Raw genomic sequence first — 12,172 nt, 5'->3', positions numbered from 1 at the left:
CAAAAAATTATCCATATAAGAAAAAAAGAGAACAGCCCAAAAAATTATCCACTATAAGAAAAAAAAGACAACAGCCCAAAAAATTATCCATATAAGAAAAAAAAGAAAATAGCCCAAAAAATTATCCACTATAAGAAAAAAAAAAAGAAAACAGCCCAAAAAATTATCCATATAAGAAAAAAAGAGAACAGCCCAAAAAATTATCCACTATAAGAAAAAAAAAGAGAACAGCCCAAAAAATTACCCAGTATAAGAAAAAAAGAAAACAGCCCAAAAAGTTATCCACTATAAGAAAAAAAGAGAACAGCCCAAAAAATTATCCACTATAAGAAAAAAAAAGAGAACAGCCCAAAAAATTACCCAGTATAAGAAAAAAAGAGAACAGCCCAAAAAATTATCCACTATAAGAAAAAAAAGACAACAGCCCAAAAAATTATCCATATAAGAAAAAAAAGAAAATAGCCCAAAAAATGATCCACTATAAGAAAAAAAAAAAGAAAACAGCCCAAAAAAATTATCCACTGTAAGAAAAAAAAGAAAACAGCCCAAAAAATTATCCACTATAAGAAAAAAAAAGAAAACAGCCCAAAAAAATTATCCATTGTAAGAAAAAAAGAAAACAGCCCAAAAAATTATCCAACATAAGAAAAAAAAAACATCATCCTCCTTTTATAATAAAAGCATAGGCTGAAATTTTTTAAGGCCTTGAGCTAATGTGGCTAATGCTAATGAAGTAACCAACCAGAAGTGGAGGTCGGTGCGCTAAAAATAAAGTTATTTAAAAAATATATAAAGTGGATAATTTTTTGGGCTGTTTTTTTTTTTTTCTTATAGTGGATAATTTTTTGGTCTGATCTCTTTTTTTTCTTATAGTGGATCATTTTTTTGGTCTTTTCTCTTTTTTTCTTACAGTGGATAATTTTTTTGGTCTTTTCTCTTTTTTTCCTTATACTGGATAATTTTTTGGTATGTTCTCTTTTCTTGTTATAGTGGATAATATTTTGAGCTGTTGTCTTTTTTTCTTATAGTGGATAATTTTTTGGGCTGTTGTCTTTTTTTTTCCTTAAAGTGGATAATTTTTTGGGCTGTTGTCTTTTTTTTTTCTTGTAGTGGATAATTTTTTGGGCTGTTCTCTTTTTTTCTTATAGTGGATAATTTTTTGGGCTGTTGTCTTTTTTTTTCCTTAAAGTGGATAATTTTTTGGGCTGTTGTCTTTTTTTTTTCTTGTAGTGGATAATTTTTTGGGCTGTTCTCTTTTTTTCTTATAGTGGATAATATTTTGGGCAGTTGTCTTTTTTTCTTATAGTGGATAATTTTTGGGCTGTTGCACCTCTGGGCCACCATACTAAACCCACCCCATGAACATCCACCTTTACAGCTGTTGGTCAGGTTTTATCCACTACAAAGCCCTGCTGTAAAGTGTCTAATTCTGTGGTAAAAATACTAGCTGTGTATGTTTTTACCTCTACGACCAGAGGCTCGGTGGTGGGGCCGCGGCCGATGATGGTTTCGGGGACATTGTCGCCTTCCGCGCCACGTTGGTAATGGAGGACGGTTCCAGCGATCGGCGTCGCTCTGGAAAACTCGATGACCCAGTGACCGTTGAGGTAATATTCTCCACGCAGGTTCTTGATGGCTGATCATAGAACAACATACTCAATTATGTTAAAGAGCAGAGGTTCTAACAGACCGGTTCTGATCCGACCCACAGGATGAGTTTATGAAAGATGAAAATTACAAAAAGACGCTAACAGTCTATCCTAGAAGTGTGTTTGGCTATATGTACAAGTCTGTTATTATTATTATTATTATTATTATTATTATTATTATTATTATTATTATCCATTTACTTACTTTTTACTTTATTTATATTACTCCTTTTTTTGCATGTGTGCGTTTCATGAACACATCCACAATCATTTATACATGTAGATAAATGTGAGTGCGTGTAAGTAAATGTAAATATGTTTGTCTGCATATATAATCTTTATTACTATTCATGTTAAGCTGACCATAAAAAGCACTGATTTTCACAGTTTACTCTCCTGTTATGTTTCGCACTGCAAAGTTCTATGTTTATATGACAATATTCATGCAACAAAGGGTCACAAATTACCCCTTTTTTTCCTCTTCCTCCCAGTGAGCAATATTGACACCCTTTTTTTCATTTAAAAAAAAAAAAAAAAAAAGAGAACAGTATAATTTGTACATATGATGTCCTCTGTAATACGTTATGAGACTGTTATGAATAAAAGTTTGAATTAAAAAAAAAAAAAAAGACGTTAACAGTCAAATGTGTTAAAGTCGTTTTAGTTCTGGGGTTCAGCAGACCAATATGATTAGACCTGTAAAATAACATAATCTATAAATAATGCCAACTACAAATATTTCTTTGTTTTAGTGTAAAAAAAAAAGGAAAATTGCATTAAAATATTTACATTTACAAACTATCCTTTCACAATAAATGTGAATAACCTGAACAAATATGAAAAACCTGAAATGTTTGTTCATTTTCTATTCTTGTTTATTTGGTTCATTTTTGAGAGAGTAAGTAAGTGCAGTTTTATCAATATTCTGTCATTAAATGTTTTGTGTATTTGTAGATCCACTGTGATCTGTACATTACAATGTACATGTGTAAATAATAAACTGAGACATATTATTGTTAAAAATGGCACTTATTTTTCTTTAGTCGGTGATCTACAAATACACAAAACATTTAGTAACAGGCAGAATAATGGTAAAATTGGACTTTTCTGAGGAAATCTCTTGTTCATATTTTTTTTGTGAAAAGATAGTTTGTAGATGTAAACATTTTCTTTTTTTTTTACTTATTTTTTTTTTTATTAGATTTTCTTTTTTTTATCAGTACAATGTATCCATTTAAACACAGTTCAGTTAGTTTCTTTTTCTTTTTCTCAGCTGTATGTGTATTCCTACAAACCTCCAGAGGCAATAAAGGATGGAAATTAAAGAAAACAATAATCACAGCAAACAAACAATGTCCACTTCCAAAAATAAGGCAGTTAATATAAATCTTAGTCAGAAGCAGGATGACAACACCTTAATTAACAACATGGAGTTTTGCATCACCAATAAATATTATTGCAGCAACATAGGTCACAATAGGTTCCCATCTTTTAGTAAAGGTGGTTTTCTGAAGCCTGAGTAAGAATGTGATCTGCTCCATTTGGTAAATATCCCAAACTTTTTGAATCCATGTATTATATGAGGGAGATGTCAACATTTTCATAATTAAATTGTATTTTTGCACTAAAACAAAGACAAATTTGTTGTTGTCATTATTTATAGGTTAGTATGTTATTATTTTACTGGTCTGGTCCACTTGATCATATTGGTCTGACTGTGGAACCTAGACTAAACTGAGTTTGATAGCCCCGTTGTAGAGTTCTGCGTCTCCTTTTTCTCGTATTTGAGGGATGTTTTGTGGATTCTCACCGAGGTAGTTGCGAGTTGCCACGGTTTCTCTGATGCTGATGGTTGTGGCTCCAGCAGGAATGATGAACATCTGGTTGTATCCTGTGTGTAGAGAACGTACACAGCTGACAGCTAGATTTAGGCACATTACAGCTATTATCCAGGTTCTTTCTTTCTTTCTTTCTTTCTTTCTATCTTTCTATCTATCTATCTATCTATCTATCTATCTATCTATCTATCTATCTATCTATCTATCTATCTATCTATCTATCTATCTATCTATCTATCTATCTATCTATCTATCTATCTATCTCTCTATCTGTCTATCTGTCTGTCTGTCTATCTATCCCTCCCTCCATTACTCCATACACACATCTACGCATCCATACATACATACATCCGCACATCCATCCACACATCCATCCATCCATCCATCCATCCCAAGTTACTATATTTGTATAAAATAAGGTTTTTATACATCTTCTTAAATGTTATGATGTTTTCAGACTGTTTGGTGTTTTGTTCCATTCTATTCCACAACATAAAATACACATCTTTTTAAGATTTGTTTTAGTGAAATGTTGTTTCATATTTAGTTTCTCTCTACCTATGAATAATTTCTGTTACTTAGAAGTCATTTTTTCCTTAAAATTGAAAAGATTAGATACACACTGAATGGACCAATGGGGAAGTTTAATGTGGTATGGCATCCTTTTATTTCTTATGTAGAACAGCTGATCATGCACCTTGACTCTGGATAATGTGTGCTGAGTACAAAGTGATTGGGTAATTACACTGTGGAACCTTTTAACTTTTTGTTGTTGTTTTTTTTTTGTTTTTTTTGTTTTGTGGAATCTTATACCTTTGTTATATGTCTCAGTGCTTGTCTTACTTTTTCTGTATGTTTGAAAGACTTCATAAAAATACAAAGGTTAAAATAAAAAAGAAGTCATGTCTTTCTTTCTTTGAATATTTGTGTTGTTTTAAATTCCACCAGGTCCCGTCATGTGAATGTATGTGAGTGTAACTATAGTTAATCCGTCTGCTCCAGATGTGCTGTGTTGTTTATTAGTTGGTGTTGGTTCTTTATAGTTGGACAAAGGTGAAAACATGATGCTCCTTCTGTTGTGTTGTGTTGTGTGTCGTACCGGTGGGCAGGTCCCGTAGGTTGAAGGCGTTCTTGACCTGGCGGCAGGACTGGCCGTTGCCCCCACACTGCAGGCAGGGGTCCTCCTGCTGAGACGACTCCAGCACGTTGTCACAGCCCAGACGCTGACGACACAACACGGAAACACAGAGTAAACACACACTCGACAGCAGAAACGGGCATATTCAGACACCCCGCAGATTTTAACCCTCACAACTCCAAGGGTGTCATCTGCATTTCTGTTAACTTTCCTAAATTCACCTTTTTTAACAGTATTTACAAATGACATAATACTCAAGTGTTTATATCAAAAGGTTTGGTTCTTTATGTAAACTGATGCCTATTTTTGTTCTAGTTCACTGTAGAAACAGATAATTCAGCCCAAATGCAGAAAGTTTGAAGTCAGATTTGTGAAAAATGTTCAAATCTCTCACTCATCGGGACCAAGTGCTTTGGTGTTGAAATAGGTTTAATAAAGTCAAAGCTTCTCAAAAGTAGCAGAATATATGAATAAAATAATAGTGAAGTGTAGAAAACATGTCTAAAATAAGCTTTTGTAATACGGTTTTTTTAGCGTAAATGTCATTCTGTTTCCACTAAATGTCTCTAATGTGAATAAATGTACATTTATACATGTACTTTACAACTTATAGATTGCAGTGGATGTATAAATGCACAAAATATTTCATTACAGGCAGAATATTATTAAAACTGCACTTACTTCTCTTATGACATTTCAGGTTGTTTTTATTTGTTTTTTTTTATGAAAGGATAGTTGCCACCTGAGACTAAAATAGGACTTTATGAGGTCTCTGAACCAAAACGATTGATTATTAATGCTGTATTTTCAGTACTAGCAGTATTGTACCCATGGGGCCATTGTACGATAGTGCCCTCCCGTGGTGGAACAGCGGCATTGTACCTGTACGCCCTCATGTGCTGCAACATCGATCACACAATGATCACACATCAATGGGACATGGGGCAGGGCCGAAACGTGCATTATATAGTAGGAAAAGTAGGAGGATGGAGATAAATACACAACATTATTAATATTTTATGGAGAAGGGGCAGGATTAAATAAATTGCACTTCTTCTCACCCCTTCTCAGGCATGTAAATGAAACTATTGTGCTGTTTTTCTTTCTAAGATTGTTTTGATTGTTGATTTGTGTCTTATTATTTATGTTTTACTTGTTCACACATATGTTAAATTTCATTGCATGTTCAGAATAAACCACGAAATCTGAATCTAATTTTTTTTTTAACAATTTCATGCCATGGGCTGGATTGGACCCTTTGGTGGGCCGTATGTTTGACACCCCTGCCTTAGAGTGTTTTTAAAATTATCATATCTCAGGGTTCAAAGATAAAAAATGCATTTTGCAAAACCAGAACAATTTGACCTATAAACACACCCCAGGACGCCCATATAAGGAGTTGTATATAATTCCCAGGAGCATTTACCACAGGATGAACCTTTAATAGAGTTTAAGAGGAATGAAAACCTGTGACATCTGCATCTGCACCATCTCAAAACTAAACCATGGATCTGAATCCTCTGTTAGTGACGGTTTTAACAAAACCAGACCATGAAAGTGACCACCAGCTGGAGGTGTTTCATGATGGGGGGGGTGTAGAGGTTACCGCAATAATCCCATGAGAACGTAATGAGAGCAGGACGAGTGTTGACATTACCACATAGTGAAACTAATCTGTGATCCTGCTGCTCGGAACCCGGACCCCGTCCACCCCAATTAACAAAGGGACGATGAAGGAGGGGCCCAGAGACCCCTGAGGGCCACCGAAAAACATCCACAGGAGTCATACATTAGGGGGTAATAACACTATTTTATTAATTTTATGATTTAATTATTGTCATATAACAGTGGTCTACAATTTTTTTTTTTAGAAATAATCTGCTTCAAGTTTATTTTATTTTATGTATTTAGTTTCATTTATTTATTTTATTTACCATTTCTATTTATCGAGAAAATCCTCAATTTTATGCTAATTACTTTTAGTTATGTATTTTCTGTATGTGTAGATTTGTATTTTTCTGCCAGGATTGGAGTAAAGTTATTTCTTTGTTCATTTGCTAAAAAAAAAATAAAGGGAAAAAAAATTATCTTCATAGATTAAATGTGCTAAATATTCCGTATTTTAATAAGATTAATTGGAAAACAAATGACCAAAGTGTTGGTTTGCTGATGTTTTCAAGGTATATGATAAAGTGTTATTTCACATATATGCTGGTGTATGTCCGTTTATCCATTAGATTTATAAATGTTCCACTGATAGAACCTGTACAGTGACTGTATTGTCATGTGCAGACAGTGTTTTGCAGTAGATCTGACACTAATATTCCTTTGGAGTTAAACCCATTCTCTTGTTAATTCTCGAATTTCACATTTTGACCCAAGACTGTATCTGTGAAACTTCAGCCAACCAGCATTTTTGACTTAATTTTTCTTTATCAGTAGTCGCTTTCCCATTGGACATATGTGTTTTATGTATGCTCTTATCAGTTTCAAGTTTGTGTTCAGAACTGACTTTCATTGTGTTTCTGTATATTAGTGTGGATGTATGGCTGTGATTTTCATTTTGTGTAACTTCTGCTGCTGCTGTCTTGGCCAGGACACTCTGGGAAAGAGATTTTTAATCTCAATGAGCTCTTTTTCTGGTTAAATAAAGGTTATAATAATATAATATAATAATAATCTAAAACTTCACAGATATTTACTAAATGTCAAAAAAACAGAAGTGTGTAATGTCGGTTTTTCCATTAAATCACAAATGCGATGATTTGTTTATTTATTATTGCAAGATGACAAAAGAAGTCATTCCATAAACATGGCAACAAACGTAAATATCATGTTGATTTACAGATATATTCATTATTATTATATATTACCCCACTATCCTGTACTAAATTAAAAAATGATTGGGTTTCCTGATGTGTCCACTATGCTTCTTTTAAAACTCTTCTTCGCTTGTTGTAATGTCCGTCAACATCTGTTTTTTTTTTTTTTCATGTGACTCTAGTTGCGGAAAAAGGTCTTTCCATTGTACTTTTGTGTGATATACCATTTGCGCTACACCCCAAAAAACCACCTCTTTCCAGCGCAAAAACTTTTAATTGAAAAACGAGAGCTTTGGCGAAATTGTCATTTTTCCATTAGGCAAATTTTTCTGCACAAGTTATATTCGCACAAGTTGAAGGTCAATGGAAAAGCGACTAGTGACTCACATGTGATAAAATGTCACTACTTTTATTCTGGAAGCATTTGACCAGTAGACCAGTAACATCTGTAAAAACAAACTGAAGGATTGATCACACAATACATGCAGTAGTTTTGGTTTTATACAGATGCACAAAGGGACAAAAGCTGCTCGTTTTGGGTAATTATTGCTAATATTTCAGTTTTAATTCATGTTTGTGGGCTGTTGACATCGTATAAGGCCACAGTGATTGCCAAATCACACGTGGTCCAATGGAATCCTAGAGGGAGGATAAATGTACGTAGATTTTTTTTCTCCGTTCCATGTCGTGGTGTTGTTGTGTCTTCCTAAAGACCACAGTGAAGCCCAGGAGCCAAAACATGTTGCAATACTTTGTCATTCTCCCCTCTATAAATATTTCACAGCCTTACATTGAGCTTTCACATAAAGTAGGTGTGTTAGGAATCTGTTCTGGTTCAGTGAACATCGCTGTTGTTTTCATCCTCAGGCCACAAACACACACAGTCAAATGTCACCTGAGTTATTATTCCATAAAAGTGCATGTAAAGTTGTCGGGGGGAGATGGGTGTTTGGTGGTGGGGGGTTTCCTCTGGGGTGGGGTGGGGGTGATGAGGAATCATGAAGGACATGTTGAGACTAAAGACCAGGCTTCAAGGTTGTTATTTTCAGCTTACAGGAAATGTGTGAAGAACGTGAACGCAGGTTTAATTCAGTACAAAAGAACGTCCACGACTTAGAGTTTATAGAGTTTCTATGAAACATCAGGAGGTTGTTTGGTTTTCAGCTTCTGATCTTTTCTCTAATGTTTCCACCTGGTGAGAAATTTGAGGATTTGTTGCAATTAAATCCTGTTAATACAAGTGTGTGACTTTTATTTGTTTTTATCTTCTGGTTGTGTTTAAGATGCTGTTTATCTTATTACTGTGCATCTGTTTTTTACCAGTTTTAGTACATCTTATGTCTATTTTTTTTTTTTTACTAGTTTTTGCGTATCTTGTATTTTTCATTTCCAACTTGTTACAGTTCTTTGAGCTCTTTACGTTGTTTTAAATGTGCTATAGAAATAAACTTGACCTTGATGTGAATAATTTAGATGAAAAAAAAAAAAATCACTGTTGGTTGGAGCTGAAAATGACTCAAACATCTGAAATGTGATTCCAGCTACACATGTTTTTCTAAGTCATTAGATGACTAAAAGTTTTGATACGACCAGTTTAATACTCAAAAATTGGACCAATGGTCCTGTAGCTTACCAGCCAAATTAAAAGCTTTGGGAAAAGTATCCAGATGCCATTTATTATCACCCAGTTCTGTGTATTTATTATATTACAGAAATAGCCCATGTTTTGGTCATATTCCAATCAGATCTGTAAAAAATTCGAATTCCAACTTGAAATCATTGATACTTACTGATTTATTGGATCAATCCACTTCCTATCTCTTATAATGGGAAAATTTTTCAAAGGTGCATCAAATCCAGAATCAGATCCGTATCCAAATAATTTCAATACCTTGAGTTGACATCATCATACAGAAGCTGTATACCAAGTTTGAAGTCAATCAGAACTGGAGTTTCGGAGAAGAAGATGATTGAAATTCTTTCCCCATAAGAGCCCATGTTAAATTTTCTGTAAGTTCCCGGATCCAGAAGAAGATCCTGATCAGCATGTGGACATTATGTTTTGGTCATCTCCCCATCAGGGCTGGACTGTAGAAATTCCAACTTGACATCATTTATATTTACTGAGTTATTGCATCGATCCACTTCCTATCTCTTATAATGGGGAAATTTTTCAAAGTCGCACCAAATCCAGAATCAGATCCGGATCTAAATAATTTCACTAACTTTTAATGACATTATTATAAAGAAGCTGTATACCAAGTTTGAAGTCAATCAGAATTGTAGCTTTGGAGAAGAAGACAATTGAAATTTTTGTAACGGACGACAGACGACGACGACAGACGACGACGACAGACGACGCATGGCGATGACAGCCTGTCGGCTGGTAAGCTAATAAAAAGGGCTGGAAAATAAATTTAAAAATGTAACTCTTTAAAATCTGCACTCAGATCTGGACTTTAAAGTCTTTTTTTGTTGAATGTTTAAGCTGAAAAAAAAAAACCCAAAACAATTACTTCTTTTTTGTTTAACCCATAAAGACCCAAACATTCACTGTCGACCAAAACCATCTACAAATCTAAACTGTCGATCTGTTAATCCTATCAATCCATGTAGTAATTGTTTAGTTAGTTTATCTGCTCTCAGCTCTTTGCATTTTATTTCAGTGAATTTCACTTCATGTCTGTTTCCCGGGTGTCCTACCTTACAGACTCCGCCCACACAGATGTCCTTCCGTCCGGGGTGACATGGCGTCCCGTCGACCACGGAGCTGCGATGGCGGTAGTAGAAGTTCTCTCCTCTGGGCATACAGTTCAGCTCACAGGGGTTCTCAGCTGTTGCACAAAACCCAAATATACAAACATTAAATATACAAATGCCACTTGTACTTATTCGTATTTGACTCTAATAGAACTTTATCTGTATGCATATGGTTATTTTGTCAGTCTATGAACTAGTATGAGGAATAAAAACGATAACTAACCTCCATAATAGGGCAGCCACTTGTAACGTTTCCCCTGGAAGTCGGTTCCGTCGAACTGGGAACACTGCTCTTCACGGAAATCCTTCGAGCCCTCGGGACAGTCCTGGGCAGAGCAAGGTCAAAGGTCAACGTATGTCTGAGACAACAGGCTTTACATAAACCAAAAGGTGTAACGTTCAACAGACAGCGACAGGTGAAAGAAACGCATCAGATTCATTACATTAGGAAGGAAACGTCACTGTTTGCAGATGATGTTGTTGTGTATTTCGGTGTTTGTCAAACTGTTGTAGTGCATGTGACATGACTTTGAACTTCTTTGTCTCAAGTGTCATCTCAATTTTGGACAAAGAGGATATTATGTCATGGCCACAACGGTACTATTTGTAAAACCTGGTTGGCGTAATGGTCTTGGTATTGTTTTTTTAAATCTTTTGATGTACAGTGTCCTTGGGTTTATTGAAAGGCACTTCCAAATTAAATGTATTATAATTATCATTATTATTATTATTATTATTATTATTATTATTATTATTACAGTCTTGGTTTCAATATTCTATAGCCTTGTCCCATAATTATCATAATAAGAATTTACATCATCACACACATAATAACCTAGTTTCAGATTCACGTTATTTTACCTGGATGTTGCAGGAACGGTAGGACTTCTCTGGCCCGACACAGTTGTGTCCTCCATCAGTCCTGTTTGTAAAAGACAAGAGGTGTATATTAATAGTGAATTATTGTATATATTTATTATGTATATTTGCATACAGATAATGATGTGTGTATCATATGTGGATGTTATATTATCTCTGTCTTATTGTGAAATTGAAACAAAGATGTACAAAGAGTGAACAAGCTCCAAATGAACCAATCAATCAATCAAAAAGAAAATGGAGATTCAGCGTATACATAAACACACAAAACAATTGGGTTCTTCTATGAAACTGGTTCTAAAAACAGGACATGGGGCTAAAAATTCAAACCAGATGTAAATGAATGTTATGAAGCAAGTTTGGATGCACTTTAGGTCTATTCTTAAAATAAATATTTACTGAGATAAAAGAGAAACTATTTTTCACATAAAACACATTTTTATATCATTTTGCAATATATTTAATACAAAAATCTGCATGTAACACAGTAAAGAGGACACAAAAATTACGTGCCACTATTTCTTCGACTATCTCTTTATTCTCTCACAGGTACATTTTGGGAATTAAATTAATTATACAAGGCAGAGTGTTTCACAAAAATGACCGCTGTTGCAAAATCATTCGCGATTTATATGCGTCAAACTGGGCAGGTTCTGCATGTAACACGAGTGGACACAATGGGTTACTTACAAAACCTGGAATGAGACTGAGATTCATGAAAAACCCACATGTGGATTAGAAAAACCGCTAGGATCGACACATTTAACACTGTGTCTTTATCTAGAGCAGGGGTGTCAAACTCATTTTAGTTCAGGGGCCACATACAGACTAATATGATCTAAAGAGGGCCGGACCAGTAAAGTAATATAAATAATAAGATAAGAACTGATAAATAATGTCAACTCCAAAGTCTTTTCTTACATTTTCGAGTGAAAAAAGTAAAATTCCATAATTAAATGTTGACATCTATGAACTGTACTCGAACATAACACGAACAAATATGAACAACCTGAAAATTCTTGACAAAAATTAGTGCAATTTTAAAAATATTACACCGTAGTTTCACATCACAGCTTACAGATCACA

The 12,172-nt window shown here is 34.4% G+C and overlaps 1 protein-coding gene across 2 annotated transcripts in view; it reads right to left on the bottom strand.

Moving 5' to 3' along the window:
* The window catches only part of paplna (papilin a, proteoglycan-like sulfated glycoprotein), a 57,750-nt gene that overhangs the window by 30,264 nt on the left and 15,314 nt on the right, over positions 1-12,172 (bottom strand). For both annotated transcript variants that reach the window (XM_030127295.1, XM_030127294.1), the window contains exons 4-9: positions 11,069-11,129; positions 10,431-10,533; positions 10,151-10,281; positions 4,587-4,710; positions 3,460-3,540; positions 1,464-1,636 (exon numbers count right to left, since the gene is read on the bottom strand). In XM_030127295.1, the coding sequence (XP_029983155.1) occupies positions 1,464-1,636; positions 3,460-3,540; positions 4,587-4,710; positions 10,151-10,281; positions 10,431-10,533; positions 11,069-11,129 (673 nt within the window). The remainder of the gene's footprint in view (positions 1-1,463; positions 1,637-3,459; positions 3,541-4,586; positions 4,711-10,150; positions 10,282-10,430; positions 10,534-11,068; positions 11,130-12,172) is intronic.

This window comes from Sphaeramia orbicularis, chromosome 22, assembly GCF_902148855.1.
Source record: "Sphaeramia orbicularis chromosome 22, fSphaOr1.1, whole genome shotgun sequence".
Classification (NCBI taxonomy): Eukaryota; Metazoa; Chordata; class Actinopteri; order Kurtiformes; family Apogonidae; genus Sphaeramia; species Sphaeramia orbicularis.
The sequence above is the reverse complement of the archived record's forward strand: the minus strand, read 5'-3'. Positions and strand labels throughout refer to the sequence as shown.